The 21,564-nt window shown below is 38.2% G+C and overlaps 1 protein-coding gene across 7 annotated transcripts in view; it reads right to left on the reverse strand.

Moving 5' to 3' along the window:
- The window catches only part of LOC139809190 (protein Skeletor, isoforms B/C), a 71,999-nt gene that overhangs the window by 38,970 nt on the left and 11,465 nt on the right, over nucleotides 1-21,564 (reverse strand). For 3 of the 7 annotated variants that reach the window (XM_071771903.1, XM_071771902.1, XM_071771906.1), the window contains exon 2: nucleotides 9,628-9,813. In XM_071771903.1, coding sequence (XP_071628004.1) covers nucleotides 9,628-9,694 — 67 coding nt within the window. In that variant the 5' untranslated portion in view covers nucleotides 9,695-9,813. Of the gene's footprint in view, nucleotides 1-9,627; nucleotides 9,814-10,263; nucleotides 10,609-13,571; nucleotides 13,904-13,942; nucleotides 14,097-21,564 lie in introns of those variants that run through there. The other 4 variants (XM_071771907.1, XM_071771901.1, XM_071771905.1 and 1 more) reach the window with 3 other exon arrangements.

The raw sequence follows: 21,564 nt of genomic DNA on the forward strand, positions 1-21,564 counted from the left end.
TTTTTTATTGTGTATATTATGTACATTGTACCGCAAACACGATTTTTTGGTCAAAGTGTTTCTTTTTTCTAGTTTGTGATATTTGATTATGTAATTAGCAAGCACTTGTGGAGGACAAACAGGGAAGACGGCTGGTCGATACTGATCTCGTAACGGAACGTGTACCTCCCGCCTATCTAATAAAGCATCATGTACTCGGAAGATACGCAAATGGCAGTTGTCTAAGGTACAATCGGCAAGTCAATTCGAATATTCCATCGCTAACTTGTTGCTGCAAATAACAGGCCGAATAATTTAGTCGATTGAAATGTCGACTAAATGATTATACTAATTATTGATGAGAGTTTGTAAGATAGATTTTTACTACTATCGAGATTATTGACATTTCAAGGAACAAAAATACCGACAAGTACAATTATTTCGACCGCAGGTAAGAAACTAGCCCTGAAATGTTTTACATTATATAATCTTCGGAATTAATTAGTTTTTTTTTAAAGTCGAGGAGTTGCGTAAAGCTATAAGATAAAAAAAGTTACAAAAAAATATTTGTATAGAAATAATTAGAAATGTATAATGTTTTGGAATACCGTGTTTCTAATATTTTATATGTACGTAATAAATGTCAATTCTTTGGATGGTAATTTCTATTTATATACATTTCGATCTTGCGCGTTTATATTACACCAAATCCTCAACCTGCATTCTCGTCGTTGTACCCCAAGTGAATGCCAGTCTACATCGATCGGTTTCCGTAGGAATTCGAATCGCGTATCAACAACTACGACTGTCGGACGTCACGAGGGCATGAAAGGAGGTAGAAAACACGAAACACAGACAGAAAAGAGAGAACCCTTGTGAGTGTCATGGCGCAAAAAAACACAACAAAATCACGCGGAATTTTCAAGTTCGTTATGCGGCGTGTGTTTCCTTTTATTTTTCACGACTCTCGATTAGCAATTATTTCTATCGCGACACGTCGTATAATCATTGCGTAAGAGATATTTTTTTACACTCTTTCCTTGCAAATAACTCAAAATGACGGGATGAAGGTGTGAGGCACAAAGCAATCGTAGGACTTCCCCGGCCGATATCCATTAGTTAAATTGTTTCTCTCAACGTTACTCCTCGGCTTCTCTCTCACCCCCGCGGGATCGAGTTGTTCGTTTTGGTAATGGGAAGAGGCGATACAATTGCCGAGGTATCGCGCTGCAAAGGGAAGGACTTGACAAAAAGGGACAAAGGACGAGAGGGGGGAAGAAAATCCGCGAAAGGAGAAGTTTTCATACAAGACTCGGATGTCAATACAATCGATTAATTTACAATATCGACACACACGAGATCCTATCGGAAAATTCAAAACGTAGGAAGCCGGGACCGAAAATCCGAGATTACGAGAAGTCGGGCATGGCACAATGCCTCCAAAAAATAAGAATCACCCGGGATCCGCATCAAATCGCATTTATTTGAAAAAGCGTATTTACCTATCAGAATAGCGAAAACATCGTAGATAGCAAGGATAAATAATACTTTAAGCAAATATGCAAAATAATATATATATTTTTTAATAATATATGGTTTTCTTTGCAATAAATTATTCTGAATATACAGACGTATTTAAGGAAAGAAATTAATCTCGGTTCTTATGCCTTAGGACGTAAAAGATGAAAGAAATATTCTCCAGCTAAAGAAATTCTCAGGAAGCAGTATGAGGAATAAAAATTTTAATTTCACTCTCAAATTATGATTAACTGACAAACACGCTATCTTATTTCATATCTAAGTGCGTGTGCCTGCGACGGACCAATTTATTCTTGTATAAAGAAGCAAGCCTAAAATAAAAGTATAAAACTATACTCGTAAAAAGGCCAATCTTTTAATAATAAATAGTTGAAAATCGCATTAACAAAGAGACACATTTCGAAATTTATAATACTAAATTTCAGGCGTAAAAGCGAAGCGATAATTAAGAATTGAAGTAGAAATGAGAATATTATACAATCGCAAAGTCACACAAGATCTGCTTCAAGTGATCAGGCCAAATCGCCTGGTCTTCGTCCGGCTTCTAACAAGGCCGACACGTCGCAGAATCATTTAACGAACACGATCATCGACGAATGTCCTCGCGATTACGAAAATCCGGCACGAAGAAAGACGCAGTGGAAATCGCGCGGATCGCAAATGTCGCGATTTGCTCGGGATTTAACCTGGATCAAAGAATGACGCGATTTCCGTAATATTCACAGGTAGTAAATTACGACAGATTGTGACGATTAATGGCAGAAAAGAACGATCGAAGGAAAAGCGCTCTCTCTCTCTCCATCTCATTCTCTCTCAAATCGGCCATTTACATCGATTAAGCTTGAGCCGCAGAATTTGGGGATGGCCGACGCCGTATGCTCATCACTTCCCAACATCCATATAAACGCCACGCTGGGAATCGCACATCTGGCGATCGAGCAACAAGTATACGCATTAAATGTATCCCGCTTACCGACTCCAATTACATAGAGTGCACCCTGCTGTACATGTGGGACACCGTACTGTAACTTTTGCAATTTTTATATCAATAGATTCGAGAGCTAAAGTACCGAGACCGCCATTCCGCGATTTTGAAACGGAGAAAAATGTTTCACGTTTGAATACCTATACTGTAAAATATCTTCTTATTTGCGCGTTTCAAGCCATAAAATAGCAATAAATCTCAGTTTAACTATCAAATATGATGTATATCGACAACAATGTATAATAATATATATGTTGATTAGTTTCAAGTTATTCTAGAATAAAATTCATAGATGTTTTCACATAAAATTTTATTTTATTTTATTTATCTTATACCATAATTTCTTTATGACATTGATTGGAATTTATGCGACAATTCTTCACTTCGCTTATATAGTTGTCAAATTATTCACGAAGACTAGCAAGAGATAATAACGTTGTCATCTTAAAAATCTTGTGCTTTGAAGAACGATACAGATACAGATTTCAATGGTAATCTAGATCATGGACGTGAGAAAGGATGACGCATTGCTCAAATTCCATAAGGAGTTGTAACGCATTGTAAATTCGTTCTATTAGTGCCAAGGTGCGTAGTGAACGCAAGGTCGAAATCATAAGACGTAACTACTCTATATAAAAATAGAAAGTGAATTAATTAGCAACCTTATTATTTCAAGCTGTGCAAATGTTCTGTCATTGCTCTCCGAGGAAGCATAATTGCATCTGAATTGTCGTTTAATGCATAAAAGATTATAGCACTACATAAATATAAGTAATAATTTACCTGAATTCTCTCTTGTAGAAAGCATGTAATTGTCAAATGTCCTACAAATAGCTCTTATCAAGTCTCGAGATTTATTATTTTATAGGATTTATAATTTTCCATTATGAAATTATTACGTAGAATGACGTATTGACTATCTTATTATTTGAAACTTGTTATGAGACGGAAAATGTGACAACATGCCTGCAATTGTGTGTATACCTGTTATTATATTTCATGCCATTCTTTAAAAACAAGACCCAGATATTAGATTAAAAAATTAATCACTGTCGCTTATGATAATCAAAAAAGAAATTTTTCGCAACAATGAATTAAAAAAAATCTAATTATGTAAGAAAAATCTAAGTTGTTAGGTATATGTTGTAAAAATATATCGTATATAATATTCGAAAAGTGTCAAATTCCAATACAATATCAACAATAAAATGTCGATGTGCTAACGATGTGCCACGTCCCAAATACCCAAAGCGAACTACCGATATCGTCGACTGTGCAAACACCACAAATATCTCTAGCGTTATACAACGTATTGTCTATGTAAATATTCTCTCGATTTTCCGCGTATTGTGCGATTCCCTTAGCCGCGCAAGCGAAAACGGGAAAGAGAGGAAGAAAGCAGAAAATCAGCAAGTATCCTGGATTAATAAATTGTTACACAATGATTTTTCGTAATGGATAGCGTACCGCGACGCGTTGTTCGTCGTCCCCCTTTATTCTCATTAGTTATCAGACACGAAGCGCATCGCGAAAAAGTGCAGACGATTACGACGTGCACGTCACACATACACACAAATCCTGGGCACCCGACACTCACACACGCGCATACGTCTATGAAGGATATCCCAGCGCTTGCGCAACCCGCGCCTTCACGTGTACCATTACGTGGTTTACTACGAACGTTACTACGACGAGTACTACCACCGTAGCGTACCGTGAGGCTGAGCAAGCTGAACACTGTGGACCGTAGGCCGAAGCTCGATAATCCCACGGTACTGAAAACTAACGCAGAGAAAACAAACGCCTCGCGTATGTTACGAAGGCTCGTAATCGCATAGACGCGACAGACGTTTCCGTCGTTTCCCATCGCATATTAATTTGCAATAATGAAGCAAGCATCATGCACGGAAAAAAAGGATTGACTACTATAGCTGGTCGTAAAATATGGATAACTAACATTTTTTGCAGCGAGAGCTATAGTTTAGTAATAATTACAAAAGATTTTGCTACTGTTGCTAAATTATAGCTCTCGCTGCAAAAAATATAGCTCTCGCTGCAAAGAATGTTAGTTATCCATATTTTAGAGTGGATTTGCTATAATAGCTAATCCTCTTTTTCCGTATTATATCGTGAATTTTTAAAGGATCTTATCAGTACGTATTTTTAAACTAATTCGACAAGGATGACGTGTATTATTACGCGCGTTAATGAAAAATAAAAATCATGTTCAAGTTAAAATATAATCTTTTATAATTGTTATTATTTTTGTTTATATTTTAAAACGCATTTTTAATAAGTATTAGAACAAAATAATAGTTGGATTATTCAAAGTTTGAATTATAGATATCGCGCGATAAGTTTACTAAACTGAAAGCTTGAATATTCTTCATATATTTTAAGTTGGAGTACCATTTTCTGAGAGAATAAATAGGCTCCTACAGTATACCATATACTCTTTAAAGTAACGTTTTAAAGCAATCAAGAAAGAGACACGACACGGTCCAAGTATTAAACAAAAAAATCGTTAAAGTTTCTCTCGGCTAGTTTTGCTCTCAGGACAGTGGGCTTTTGGCCCGTTCTGTACGCTCTCTCCACAGAAGAACAAGTATCCGTGAAACGTGAGCCGATGTGTCGAGCGATGAACGGTCGATCTCTCGTGAAATATTGTCGGTGCCACGATTCGCAATATCCGAACCGTCGAACGGAGATTCGAGACGACGCAGCTCGCGGCGCCCGGGGGGGATTCGCAGAGCTTACGGGTACGCCATGCGCTTCGGGATGCGCCTCGCGTCACGCACCAACAAGTACCCCGTATAATCTGTAAGAGCGCGGAACGAACGCGCGATCGAGACTGGCTCGCTGACCCGGAAGTAATCCCCGGAAAAGAAGATAAAGATGGATCGAGAGCTAGACAGATAGAGAGACGCGCATCTCTTTCTTTCCCCCCTCGTGTTTGATAGCGCACGAGTACAACCGGGGGGAGTTGTACTCGTGGTATTATGCCCCGCCGCCGGCAACATGCGGGCGTATATGTATGCCCGAGAGACCTCGCGGGTTATCCCGGACGAGCCGGAGGGACCGTATCCGCGTCAGGAGGCCGGGTATTGTCCGATTCGAGATTCGTCGAGAGCGATCGAACGGCTTCGACCGGGGTTTATTGGAGGCTACACGCGCTCGCCTCGCCGATACTCGCGCGTCGGTGTTCGTTTTACATCGATTCGACGTTTGGAATCTGTCGTAGTGCCTCTGAAGTGGGCGCCGCCGGTGATCGTCAGCGAGAATTTTTATCATAGAGCATTCTTGGCCTCGGACAGCTCCCTACGAGCGCTGTGGAAATCTCTCCTTAATACATATGTGATAATGTAGAGATCAATAGTCTTTCAGTTATGTATAAGCTATTGAAGAAATAAAAATTCTTGCAACCAAACAATAAGTTTCTAGAATTATAAATTTTCTACTAGATTAGTTTAATAAAATAAATTTTTTTTAAGTATTTTTATATAAAATGTTTACAATTAAAATAATTGGCAGTTATTTAATATTAAATAATTATGAAATAACACTTTACATGTGAGGAAATTAATTTCTGCATTTCTGTAAAAATAATATCACATGAAATGTGCAAACACGTTTTGATATGTAGAAACAGTGGTTTAAGAATAGAGCTTGAGTTTAATTACGAAAGAATTTCAATACATTACGTCTATTAAGCGAACACTCCGTAAATAAAGATAAAATGAGATACAAGAAAACATGGAGAGAGAGAGAGAGAGAGAGAGAGAGAGAGAGAGAGAGAGAGAGACTAATAGAACTTGATTAGAAAGTAATCCGTAAAGAAGAATTCTCGAGGTTCAATTTCTTCTATGTAATTTAGATTTAGCATGAGAAAAATTGCAATATTTGTAATTAATATGTATCGTTTTATTTAGTGAAAATTAAATTTATTTAATGAAAAAGCAGCTACAATTTTTGCATTATATCGCATGACATTTACAAATTAGCGTACAATGTCTATGATAATAAATTAAAAGAAAAATCTTAATTATTAAGTTTCGAAAATCATATAACATTAATAAAAAAACATGTAGCGTATATTTTAAAATCATCTTTCCAAAAGTATAACTCCGTTAAGCCCACTCTTAAAAAATTACATTTATTACAAAGAATCGGTATTATATATAAAAAATATATACCGTTATTTTTGATAGAACGTCTGCATAAAGATTCAACAATCAAAAAGCATATATATAGGATTATATAAAATCTCGTTACATGTTTTACTCGGAGACTCTTTGCGCGTCATAATTCATAGTTACTGGCATTTTAAACAGTAAAAAGATTTAATAACTCATTTTTTACTAAACATGAGATGGATAATCCGATATTACTTTGTATTAAGTAAAGCAAGGTAAGACAAATCGAATTCCCGGAAGGGAACGGTACGATAACGCTGACTTATTCACGCCTTTGTGTTCGCCGTGAAATCGCTGAAATGGATTATCCGACGATTTTGGCGGAGCCCTTCGAATCACCGATGATGGCGAACTGGTTTGAAAGCGAGTTCGGTCGATGAGACCGACGTTTGAGAGGAAACGAGCGAGGAACGAGCGACGAGACGGAAAACGACCCACAGCATCGGCAGAAAGAGACAGGTGGAGAAAGAGGAAGATAGTGATGCCGAGTGAAAGTCCTCTAGCAAAAACCAGGCCAGGGCTTCGGTATCTTGGCGCGGACCGTACACACGCCGTAGACATTATGCAATTACGGCGACGTATTTACCGCCGTCTACTTGTGCGTCCCATCGTCAAGACGGCCGCGTCCCCGTTTCCCCTTTGCAATTTACGTCCTAAGTCGCTAAAAGTTTTCAAGTTGCAGCCGCAGCCGCAACGAGTGTTGGCGGCGACATCGCGACATTATTTTTAACCGACTTCAAAAAAAGGAGGTTCTATATTCGGCGTGTAAGTATGTATGTCCACGATTTTCTCTAAAACTACTGGACGGATTTTTACCGGTTAACGACGACCAACCACGATCGAATTTGTGTAAAACAAGGCCGTTGAATTATCGTTTTCCTTTTTTTTCGCAATGTAACATGAACGTTCTTCCGATCCATGATACTTCCGAAGATAGCAAAAAAATCTTATACTCTCGCGGTAGCGTTTTTAAATAAAACGGTCCGATATGTACATACAAACAAATCTAAAAAAAATCAGTTTTTTTATTTTTAAATCCTATATGTACTATTCAAATAACAATGTTGCGTGAATAAATGCAGAAAACGCAGGAAAGTAATGTCTTAGGGAGTATCTTGCGTTCTTTGAAACCGAGAGAGTAAGTATACCAAAAGAACTCGTTGCAGACCGTCCTTCTCGAGCTGACAGCATCCGAAGGTAGATCAAGGTCGTAAATTGTTCGTGGTTAGGTTACATTTTGAAACCTTACTCCTCTCATTGTCAGATTGTATCGCGATAGATAGACGTTTCATACGTATACGAATGTAACAATAATGATGTTGAATCGTCTGACCTTAAAAAAGCTGACAAGATGACAATAGCTTTCACTTATACTACATCACCTCGTTTATGTTTCATATTAATTTTTTTTTATATTAATTGTTTTTATAGTAACAGAAAAGTATATGTATTTGTTTCGCCAATAATTAATAAACGAGAAAGACTCTATTTTTACATTTGACAACGTTTGGCTAATGTCGTGACAATTCGACCATTGGTTTTGGTCAGATTAATCGTCAAGACTTTTTCGACCATGGGTTTTGGTCGTTTCTAAATTGATTTAATCTTTGATACTTACATATAAGCATCTCATTTTTATTACATTAAATTATTAAATTTATTGCGAAAAGTATTACCTCAGCCAGGGTTCGAGCCTGGAACCTCCCTCATTCCGTGTGGAGCGTCGTATATACCAATTCGAGCACTGAGGCATGTGGTAATATTTATCGCAATAAATTTAATAATTTAATTTAATAAAAATGAGGTGCTTATATGTAAGTATCAAAGATTAAATCAATTTAGAAACGACCAAAACCCATGGTCGAAAAAGTCTTGACGATTAATCTGACCAAAACCAATGGTCGAATTGTCACGACATTATAGAGTCTTTCTCGTTTTTATAGTAATTTGAAGTCTTTATATTATTTCTGTTATGAACAGCTCGGCTAAATGACGATTGTGTGAAGTGATGTATCCCGCGCAGAGAGTTAACGCAAATTGCACAGAGGAGTTTGGCGAAATTTACGAAACTAGCCGCGTATTTTTCTCTCTCCGGGAGGTCAAGAGGCCGGCGAACGTTCCACGAAGCATTTTCCTGCATCCGCCTGTACCATGGAACGGAAGGCCGCGTAATTTAAATCGCTTTGTGTAATAACAAGACTCGAGATGCGAACGTTACCGCAAAATAATGGGCGCGGCGTAATAACAATAACTGTAGGTAACTGCTTGCACTGCTTCTGCAGCGCGATGCACCGCACGCGAATCCATTTTAAATTATTATAACACAGCTTTCTCGGAGTACACACCACAATGCCAGTCTCTATTACGAGCTGAATAAATATATTAACTCTCACGGTATGCGGAAAAATGGCTGTGTGCATAGTCGTAATACGTCACGCATATATTACGGACGTTTGCACGTAGCGTTACGATATTATGACGCGATAATGCTAAACTAAATGTATATACGAGTCGATAAAAGATCCAGATAAATATCGAAAGTATAAATAAAATATGATATTTAAATATAGTTAGTACACGATGTCATAAATAAATCACGTAACTGATGATCACGTATAAAAAAATATTAAATTTAAAAGAATATTTCGAGAAAATATAATTAAAAATATATTTTTGTCGTGATTCTTGCATCCTCGACAATAATATTAGTAAAAAAATTGGCATGAAAAATTACAGAAACTTGTTAATTATCTAATAAATAATCATAGATATTTAAAACACTTCCGGAAAGTAACCGAGAAAGCACTATTATGCGCCATTTTCTTCTTCCAAGTTGATTTCTCCGGACCGGCATAATGTCGTGTACTCCACCAGCGCGGTTCGACGATCGCACCATGCTCGTTAATTATTATAACAATGAAAGGAACTTACCGAGGTGTAATGTGACGAGGACGAACAAAAGTAAACCGGAAATAACTCGCTGCGGCGTCGCGTCCATTTTTCGATGATTCCGGCCACTGCGGGTCGAGCCCTCTTCTTTTCCGTTACTGCTGCGGACGGTGGTGATGATGGCACATGTACACACACACGAACCACACGCGCGCACTTATATTCGATCTGCAATTCGAAAAGAACACCTCGAATGAGCTTCGCGCTGATCTTCCTCATGGACAGACCTCGTCAATCACCTCGATGATCTTTAATTTTCAAGGATAACTACAATACGTTGGCCAGTGTAATTTAAATTTTTAGTTATTATCGATGATCATATGTGAATTAGAGGAAACCTGCTCGATTTGTAAATTGAGGGAATTTATCGCGAGGTATTTAAACGGCAGAAAAAAAACCATGGGTCGGCGACGAAGAAAGATTGTAGCGATAGAACGATCTAAAGCGTAAGAATGTAACATCGGAACATGCCTCTATTTAGATTTAGATTTTTAAACAATACGAGAAGGATATTTGGAATGCGCGAATAAAAAGATACTGATATACGTCGACGAGAAATTCGCAGCTCTTGATGCATCTCAAGCGATGCGAAGTCACGAGCGACTGTTCAATACGCACGAGGAGCGATCGACGAGAGGTCCGAACGAATCGATGGTAACGATCTACCGGCTGAAAGCCGACTGAGAGAAAATTCGACGTCGATCGCGCGGCACACCTTTCTCGCGCGATCACCCAGCTCACAACTCGTGTATATACGATCTACCGTTACCCGAAGATCATACTTGTGGGATACAAAAGCCATACGAGGAGTATCTTACAACACGGAGAATTTCTCTATATATAGCGACCGATATATATCTCGGAAATTTAGTTTATATATAACTTGAGAGTGCGTATTTATCTTGTTACTCATTAGCTCGGTTTACATTTGCCAATGCATATAGGCTCTGTGGTTTATTAATAAGCGCTTTAAATTCATTTTCCTTCCATATTTGCGTTTTATATCTCACATTATTTCTCCTTACGTTGTTCTCGGTATGTCAGTTATACTGCAGCAAAAGTAGAACAAATCAAAAACTGATTAAAAAACAGGAAACATTTGAAATTATTAGTCGCCGAAGATACTTATTCATAAAATCGCGTAAAATATATACCTATGAGAGAAATCAATCTATATTCACATGTTCAAAGTGCTTTGCAAGCATCCGTTGAAGTATATTTCGTAGCTGCTATGTGCTGCGGCAAACAGGAATTTATGTGTTAGCGCATCTGGCAAACAAGAGCTCATGCTAACATGTTTGGAAAGTCTCATTACCTAAATTTACTTGCCTTTCACGATATAGTACGTTATGCACTAAAATTGTAGGAAGAGAGAGAGAGAGAGAGAGAGTTAAGTGTAATACAAGTCAACGATTAAAATGTCATTGGTGTCGTCAAAGAGCAATTTATTCACGCGCTGTCTTCCGTATCGTTTCGCGACATGCATATTATTGAATTTCGATAGAATGGAAGCAAAATGTAATTAATAAAAACAGTTTATGGACGTTTCAATAAACTATACAAGTTCGAGGATAAAATTTTTCACAGTAAAAAAAATTTTTTTTTAACAGGTTAACGTAACGCGTAACGTTCGTGAAATTTCGAAAATGTGAAATAAAATAAGATTCACGCGATTCAAAAATCTGTCTCGTATTTTGTAACTCGATGTAAAAATTACATGCACGCACGAAAGTAAGGTCGCGTTTTAGAGATATATTATAAATTATACTTTCTTTCTTTTCTTCGCAAACGTCTCTTTTTATTTTTATACCATCGTTGAATATTAACACATCGAAGCTGTATTTTAAATTTATCTTTCACGTTGTTTAGATTTTCGATTTATCCTCTGGACATATCACGCTTTTTAGCTATCTAGGAAAAACAACGAATGCAATATCGCTCAAATGCATATCGTACCAAATATTTCCTGCTATGTATCGTTACGAACATAATCTCTTTCTATCGCTCGATAGCACACGCGGTATAGACACACCCCGCATTTTGGCAGCGCTTCACTCGGAAGTAATTTCCATCTATCGCGATGCATTTCTCGAAAAAAGAAGTTTATTTCGAATGATCGTGAATAAAAGCGTTATAAAAATGCACATGTAAATAACGTGATGTTACTTTGCTGTTGCACGTAACTTTACATCGCGATAAAAAAATTCAATTAATGTATCCAAGTATTTTGCAAACTTTCTCACATAAATTTTTCGCGTTAATTTTACTCGCTTTCTTCGTTGTAAAACAGTGTATATTTTTTTGTCAATTTATTACTGTTACCCATGTAGGGTTTGCCGAGGTAGGTAACGTGGCCATTGTTTGGTGCGTTATCGCATATCCAAAGTTAGGCGCCTAAATTCGGCCAATACTCGGCCAAAAATCTTGTCACCAACGTTAATTCTAATCAAGGCCGATATTTGGGTCAGCATTGGTGAACCTACTTTGGCGTACATAAATAAAGCCAGTGTTTGGCTCAAGATTGGCCCATCGAAGAACCAAACTTTGGGCTTATATCGGTTGCCAATCTCGCGCGATGGTTATAAGCTCCAAAGTTCGGCCACCTTTTGGCCAATCAGGTTTACTTATATCAGAATACTGATATACAATGTTCGAGATTGGCACGATGTTTGGCCAAGTTGACCAACCCCCTACATGGGTATTTTCTCAAAATTATTTTTCTATTTTTTATAATTCTTTGTTCGTATTCTCTCTAAATCTGAATCAGTGACTATTCACTGATTCAAATTTAGAGAGTTCCGTTTCATATTCTTATACCTTTGATTTTTTATTTATTATCAGAAATGTGAGATTTCAAATTTCATCAATGTGTTATATATTGTCTCTTTAAAAACTCCAGTAATTACACTAGGAATTACGCGTTTTTTCTTGACTATATTAAAAATAATTATGATGTGCTTTCCATCATTATGATACTTATATTTCTCACGAATTTATTCATTACGACCGTATAAATGTTACGATATTACTTTAGTTTCACGAATTTCTCATTACTGCAATGAAATGTCATGCAATCGATAAGTCCGTATATACATATATATATGTATGTACATATATATTCAGCAACGCTGAATCCATAAATTTATAAAATTTCGTATACGTGTTCGGATATATGTAACTGCTTACAGTTACTGGAATGCCTTAAGAACTCCACGCGCACCAATTAATTTACGCGCCTTAACATATTACCGTTAAGTCGTTATGCAAGGATACAAATCATACAAACCGATAATTTATTGAGAATTTTGTATCTTTATCGAGATCGCTACTTTTTTCTACACTGACAACTTTATACGAGAGCATGCTAAATTGTCACGCAACGATCGTAAAATATAAAACCGCTAAGAAACTTAATGCGCAGTGTTAATCAATTCTCTATGTGACATTAATATCTCATATACAACATATAAAACATAACTGACTATATTTGTATAACATAATGTGCACTGTTAATAAAGAACAAATTAAAGGAGAAAGAAGTTTAGCTATAGAATTTATTCATTATGAATGCATAATCCTAACCAAGCTTTTGCGAAAATTAATTATTAACGTTCGCACAATTTTAGATATCATGTTAACAATCAAAATCGAAAATCGAAAATTAATATATACTGTATTGTATCATATTATTTGGAATACCACACACACACACATCACGCGATCACTCCTCGATTATTATCAAACCATTTTCTTCTTCTTAAAAAGTTAAAACAGGAGAAAGAGAATATCCATTTCAATCAAATTATTTTTTTGAGAATGCTATAATGTAATACATGTATGTATAAGTTTCCGTCATCGGTAAAATATCCTCTGAAACGAGATAATTCTTATTGCATAATTCCGACGTTCCGTTACGAATGCGATACCTCGGTAACACAACTCGCTTCTACTAGACCCGGAATAACAGAGATTCACCCTCTTCGTGCCGTCACGTAACCGACCTTTCCGCGCACATCGGTCCACATCATTATCAGAACTATTCTTACGTTCACCGACATCTCTCTTCGCGCACACAGCACACCGTACGATGTGAGTTCGCGCTAATTTTCACCTGCCGACCCAACCCTTTCGATCATACATCCCTACGATATATCATTCCGTCACTCGACGGACTCCTGGCCGCCCTTCGCCGACGGTTATGTCACCGCGGTCGCGCTCGCGTTCGGGTGGTGTTCCGCGGCCTTATCTCGCGCGCGCGTTATCCTCTCTCACCGAGGCCCCAACAACCCTTCCTGACCTGATCAGCCACGCATGGCGCGACAGCAGCAGCAGCAGCGGAGCCGGCGCCGAGAGGCCACCACACACCACGGTACCACCACCGTGGGACGCGCGTTTTCGTGGATGTGGAAGGACTGACGGTGGCGGTGGCGGCGGCTCGGCACTACTCGCGCCGCTCGGGAGCGAGAGTACGCGTTCCCCGGGACATGTATTGGCGGGCAGGAAAGCTCCACCTATCACGCGGCCGAGTGGGAGGGCACAGGAAGACCCGGAGCTTGCGCCCTCCGGCTGGCCCGCGCACCAAGCACAACCCCTTCCTTGGCTTTTTCCCAACTTTCGAGCTTGCGGTGCGCCCTCCTCTCCTCCACCCTTGTCCTATCCCCCCGCGACCCTCTTCTCGCCATCGCTCGCGCCGTCGTCATTACCATCGCCGCTACCATCCTGCAACCCCGCGCGAGCCTTTCGCCTTTCTCTATCCCTCCCGAGAGCCCCCGATCTCTCCGCCGCGCCGCGCCGTTGCTCTCTTCTCTCCTCTTCCTCTCCACCCATCCTATCCGTCGCCGGCCGCGACGGGACTCCCTATCTAATGCGATACAGAACACCAAACGGCGAAATTCGGACTAGCAGCAGCGGACCGCAAGCACGGAGTCGAGGAGTTTCCTCCATCCGAAAAGCGCGCGCGCGCGGGGCAAAGGGTACCCTTTGCGGATACGCTCGTAGATTGCGTCTTCTTGCGTTAGGTACCTCCGGACCGTTCCAAGCACAGTTCTTGTCCTCTGCCCTTTTTTACGTTCTATGCGCGCGCGAATGCACCTTCCTATCTACCCGGCTGAATTTCGGGAATTTGCGACCGCGCGCGTTTGTAGAACAGTCACTCTGCGTAAATGAGTAACTTTCTCTTGTATGAAGCAGACATCCTCCCGTTCTCCTCGCGTAGGTTTTTTACTTTGCAGGTAAGGTTGAAACGTCAAGAGTTAGACAACAGCGACTTTCCAAGATGACGAAATCTACAGTGAGTAGGTATGCATCTCCTCGGAAACTCAGCGCCATTCGACGTATATCTTGCCGTTACTTTATCTTTGTTTTGTAGGTACATATGCCTTTCTGTATCTACTACGCCTCTGTATCGAGCTTACTTTGTGAATAGCTCTAACATATCTCGAATAAAGGAACGGAAAAATATTTATTCTCGTGGAAATACCGATTTTTTCGTTTCAGAATCAAAATACAAATTTCTTCCTCATTATTCATTACAATTGTATTTGCATACACGCACGTATATGCATCTGTAACTCAACGGTAATAATTGATTTTTTTGATAAGGTTCCATCGCCTTTGTTCCATCGTAAAAAGTTCGACATCCACTGATTCATTAAACGTTAAGTTTTTCGAGTTAAGATGTCTCAAATCCAATATTATGCTTTAATAGCTTTAATCTAAGTAATGCAGCTTATCAAATAGAGAGAAAGGAAGAAAGAAAGAGACAAAGAGAAAGAAAAGAGAGAGAAAGAACGCCTTTCATTCTATAGAGAATCCCATCACGATCGTCATACAATTCTTTAATATCCTAAAGATTAATTACGTTTGAAAATCTCGATAACGTCAAGAAATTATAATAGTTTTCAAGTTGTAAACGATTAAAGTTGGCCGCGCAGAATTTACACGCTTATATCCGTAACTGTATTTATACCGCAAAATACAAATTACAATTTATAGCATTTTTCTTTTATTCTAAAATTTTTTACATACCGAGAGAAGTGAAATTCTAAAACGGCGACAAAGAGCCACCATATTTTTGCGACGAGATTAAATTTTATTTTCCCGATTTATTAAAATCGACCAGAAAAATTCTTGATTTATTAAATTTACGCCGTTTTATTACCTGATAAAGATAATAAATCGATGATAAAATTTGATAATGATAATAATAAATCGCTTTAAAATTTTTTTCTTCAAATGGACAATAAAAATTTTAATATTCCGATAATATAATTCGAGCATCGAAATTAATTTAGAATACAAGAAACAGAATATTCGGCATACATTTATCTCATAATACGTTAAATATTACTTGGCCACGATACACTAACAACGTATATATATCCCTCGACAGTAATAACGTATAACGTACTTGTATACGCAAGGTCGCCGTGCTATCATTCGGACATCGACACTCAAACTATTCCGCGCGTAGTAGCGTTATCATCTTTTGAAACGCAATCACAGCGAGTACCGAAAATAAACGCGATCACGAACAATTAGCGATTGTCGGCCCGCGCGGTAAATTAATTCCCACGATTTGTAGGCGTATCGAGGCGACGATTATCAGAGCGGTTATTTCACGCGGTTTACTCGTGTGAGGTAGGAACCGAGGTGATAAGGAATGGAAATTAGTCTGTTGCTTCCTGATATTTACGGGCGACAATTATTTCCTCAGCGAGGCGAGGCGAGGATTCGAATATATATCTCGCGTAGCGAATTTGCGCCGTTGTAAATGCAATTTACCCGCCATTTTTCAATTGAGAGCGCGAAGCGATACACGAATCGTCAGATCCAGCTTTAAGTGACGGAAAATGATACATCAATCATTTGTCGATAACACATGTATTTCGCGAGATTTACGCGTTCGAAACGTACTGCGTGTAACCGTTGAATTTTCAATTGTGTATATCTTCGACCAGTCCATCGCGTCTTCGTTAACTGTTAATTTATTTTTATTAATTGTACGATATCGCACGATCGGAATGAACAGGATATTCGGCGTATATTTTATTTCGCAGTAAGTTAAATGTCCGTAGTGACAAACACGCAACGCTTGCTTGTTTGTTTCCATATCGTGGTATGTACAATACGTACAACACACTATACAATTCGCGCTTCGACACTCGAACTATCAAGCGCGAGTCGTTCCGCTTTTCGTAGCATTATATTATCCTTCGAAGCGCGATCGCGAACAATTAGCGAATATCAACTAAATCCGCGCGACGAATTAATGCCCGTGATCAACGATTCGTGTGCACGGAACGGATCGACTCCGAGCGTCACGACGGTGACGCTTTTAGGCTGCGTTCGGAAATCTCACCCGAGTGCACACGAGTATACTGCCTTCTCTTTCTATCTCAGCGAGTTAGAAGAAGAAGAGAGTATACCCGGGTGACGTTTCCGAACGCAGCTCTAATAAGCCATCAGCTATCGCGATTAATTTCCATATTTTGATATTTGTCAGAAATATAAATCTGCTATTCGTACATATAGATAATTTTTTTTATCTGTCACCATTCGGTAAGTTTATTCGTCGTGCTAATTTAGGAAACGGCTCGTGTATCGAGCGAATTGTAATTAACGCGGATCGCACTTGCTTATTCATTCGTCGTAATGCCAGTAAAGTGCACGTCGCATATACGATTAACGTCAGGAGTGCCGTGCAAAGTGCCGTGCAATTATCGTATTCTGATTATTAGAGCGCGCGATCGTAATTAACTGTGTTTTCGCGAGTGTTGTGTGAGTACAATGAAGGAACAGCAACGGAGGTAGAAGAGAGGAGCTGGAGGCTAGAAGAGCAACGGTGGGAAGTGAATGGTTCGTTATTTATCATTACTTGTTATTTGGAAAAAAATCAATCGTAATTATTTCACGCGTATAAAATAATCGTATACGCGCGTGAGAATTATTTTTTTCAAATGTTAATTTCCCCGGATATTGCTATAATTCAGACACATTTGTATTTGAAATAGAAAAACCGTATGCCGTAAGATCTAAATTGAATTTAATTCTTTCTGAATTGAATTTTTCACATCACAGAACAGAAGAATGGTTTATAAATAATAGATATCGTTCTAAAAATATTTCTAATTGCGCGATGCAGTTTGCAAAAATATAGACGCGCGCGAGCCTCTCGACGAGACACGCGCGTGCAAAATACTAGCGATACGTCAACAGCTTTTTCGATCGCTCGTGTTTACGCGCTTTTTTAAGTACGTTCGGCCGCTGATACGGACGGATAAAATTATTGCTTTCGACGGGTCAAACGACACTCGTGGACGCTGTACTCAAAAGGCTCGTAGAAAGCGCGGTGCCCGGAAACGATGTCAATGTTGCCGTGATTTACGCATATGAACGTCTATCTCAACAAGGCAAACGAATTGTCTCACGAATAGAACGTAGATATAAGAGAGAGAGAGAGAGAAAGAGAGAGAGAGAGAGAAATCGAGGAAGAAAGACTCTCGCGCGAGGAACATATACGAGTTTGTCGCTTTCACCGCGTGACACGCATAAAAGGCACTATACTATTTTCGATGGTGCTTCCTTCGCGCGCGATCGCTCTCTATACTATTTTCGATGAACGTTGTAATCGCGTGTTGTATCGACATAAAAAAAATAACATTTTTAGGAGATATCGGGAAAATAACTCACTCAAGAGTTATGCAGCTACTGCGAATAAAGCTCGCATCTATGCGACAAAACTTGGTGTAATAATGAACTGGAAATTGCACAAAAACTCATTTTTAATCATTTCAATTCTCAGTTTTGCAGTTTATCTTATACAGAATATTCTAAAAAACAGTATATAACAGTAAAGGCTTATAAGATTAGAAATCAATCAAAGAAAGATGGAGTGTGGAGCCGTATAACAGCCATCTTGGCTGAGGTAATATTTTTCGCAATAAATTCTTTACGTTTATTAAACAATAAAATCGTGTAGGTTTAATTCCAGGTAGGAAAAGGTTTTTAATGTTCCAAGATAGCTGTGTTTTAAGTCCGACAAATTTGCGGCGCGCAGTCTATATTAAGTTGGAATATATGTATATGTGCAGTATGTACATTACAATTCGTTAATTCTTTACGGAAGTATAGAATATATGAACACCAACACCTTGTTACGGCTCCACGCTACATCTTTCTTTGATTGAATTCTAAAAAATGTTTGTTTTATTCCGATGTCGTTTACATTTAAATTTAATTTAACTGATTCTTTCAATCTGCTAAAAATGAGCTATGATAGAATCACGGATAGATTAACATCGCTAAGTCGAAAATTTAATAACAGAGATTGTATTTTGCGATTTTTTTCAGAATATAAAGAATATAAGATATAATACTAAACCTAAAAGTATATAATTTCCAGTTAGAATGGTATATATAACAAAATTAATAGTTGATACACGTCTGATACATTTTAGCATTTAGGAAAATAAAAATCTAGACAATTCCTCAAAATCGGCAGATATTTAATTTCATTAAATATTTAAAAATATAAAAAATATAACTTTTACCTTTACATCTTCAGTTTTCCACATATCGACACGGATAAAAGTATGAAAATGTTTTGCAATATATTTATCAATAAATGATATCAAATGTCAATATATAAATATATAAAGTGTAGAGCTGACATATCATATCAATACATTGATGCGCTGACACATCAATACACAATATGATGTATCAGTTCCACACTATTACCTATACCTATGCATGATTCTATCTCATCTCATTTTTAGGAGAACAGTTATAAGTATCAGTTAAATTAAGTTTTAACTTAAACAATGAAAAACACTGAAACTTTTGAGGCCATTAATTCTCTCTAAGATAGATAGATCGCAAAACTGAAAAGATCCGACGTTCAATGTCACACGAAAGTGGGTCTTGATCGTATCGTAAACGAACGACACCGTGAAAATTTAACAGGACAACGATAGCATCTAGATATCTGTCAAACTTTCTGCAACCGCGTTAAACAATCGCATTGGCAGTTTTGCTAATACCAGTGCGATACCGCATCAGCGGGCCGTCATTGTGTGGTTTAATTAAACATTTCATTGCGCTCCAAACGACAGGCAAGACAGATATATAGATGCGATTGAGAGAATATGACCGTATGCACGTCCAGGCGCGCGTGATCGCTTCCTGGATGCAATAGGGAAAGAGAGATACGCGTTTAATTAAGAATTTAATTACGAAATTGCAAAGTAGGAATATTTCAATTATATTAGTTTGAAATGTCGCGTCACGCCAAACTATCGCAAACTTCTGATGTTCTGCAGCTTTTTATGACGTCATCACGATCTAATTCACGATTACATTAAAAGACCTTTTTCCTCATACAGCAATTACACGAAATGTACAAATGCAAATTACAATGTAATCTCCCACAAACATTTAATGATAAATGCACAAATGCAAGTAAGTATGAATAAAAAAACCCCGTTTTTCTTCATCAGATATTCAGAAATAATGCACGTCTTAAAAATATAATAATGTAGCATTCGCACGTGATCAGTTACATCATTTTTTACCACGGCTGGATCTGGGTAAAATATTATCCGTAAATAATATACCGTAAACGTAGCAATAATTTTGAAAATATATACAGAAAGATATCTCTCACATGAATCAGCTCGTAGTAAAGCTCTTTCAAAGCATGATCTACCGAGGCGTCGGGCCTGTTCTTCCTATAAAAATGTTCCATTTTTCACATTTACTTCTTAGCGACAGCGAAATGGCATCGAATCGTAGATTCGGTGCTCGCGTTACGCGGGCAGGCTGAAAATATGACGGTATTTCAATGAGAAATGAACTTCTTGCTCCGTAATGCCTTGGGTAATGTATATATTCCCGTTTTGCTGCTTCGCCTCGCCGCGCCGATTCGTTCAAGAGCGTTACGAACGCTCTCCCACGCTTCCTCTTCCCGTCTTCCTCTCGCGCACTTTCTCTTTCTCTTATATTCTCGTTTATCTTTTTCTCCTATCGGCCAAACCGTTACGTGATTTTCTACTTTTTGAACTTACGCTCCGTATTACCACTATAAACCCAGTGATATCGATCCTATAGCCTTACTTATTATATTCTTTGTCAATATTAAGAATGAAATCCATGATGCACACTTGTGTTCTGCAAACTCGCATTGACAGGCTAATATTTCATACGACAAATTTTTTAAGCATGTTAATTGGCTACAAAATAGAAAGTTCTCGAGTTTCTAGAAGTCCTCTATGACTATCTTGTAGCCAATCAATACGTTTAAAAAATTTGTCGCATGACAAATGAAATATTACCCACACACTTTTTATGTATTTATTATCGATCTCGCCTTTAATTTGATAAAAAGCTACATAATAATTTCATATATACGGAATTCAAGGAGTGAATCTTTAAATATCAACTGTCATCGCACTTTAATCACTGTCATTTATCTGGGCGTTCATTACTGACAATTCTTAATGAATCAATGAACAAATTTTAGAATTAAAATTAATGGAAACTTTTTTATGTATCATGCGAGGTTCTTGCTAACTTGCAATTAAAGAGAAATTTGTCTGCATTAATTTTGGAAAATCTATTAGGAAACAAGTAACTTTCTTATGAAGAGTATTAAGTATTATTCTCGCGTTTCTGATAACTAAAACGAACGAAATTCGTAATCAATTCTCCGAACGAAATAGCGCGTCGCGGCTACATCGGTATATACCGGTTAATAAATATCCCGACGAATTTTCGCGCGAATTATGGAATCGTATTAAGTCGTATCGGGTTTCTTCGAAGCTCGAGAGCTTTGAAAGTCCAAAACCTGTCCCGGGTTTCCCCGCGCCATGGAGGTACTTCACGCACGGGCGCGCATACACGCCGATAAATTCGCAGCAC

This window comes from Temnothorax longispinosus, chromosome 2, assembly GCF_030848805.1.
Source record: "Temnothorax longispinosus isolate EJ_2023e chromosome 2, Tlon_JGU_v1, whole genome shotgun sequence".
Taxonomy (NCBI): domain Eukaryota; kingdom Metazoa; phylum Arthropoda; class Insecta; order Hymenoptera; family Formicidae; genus Temnothorax; species Temnothorax longispinosus.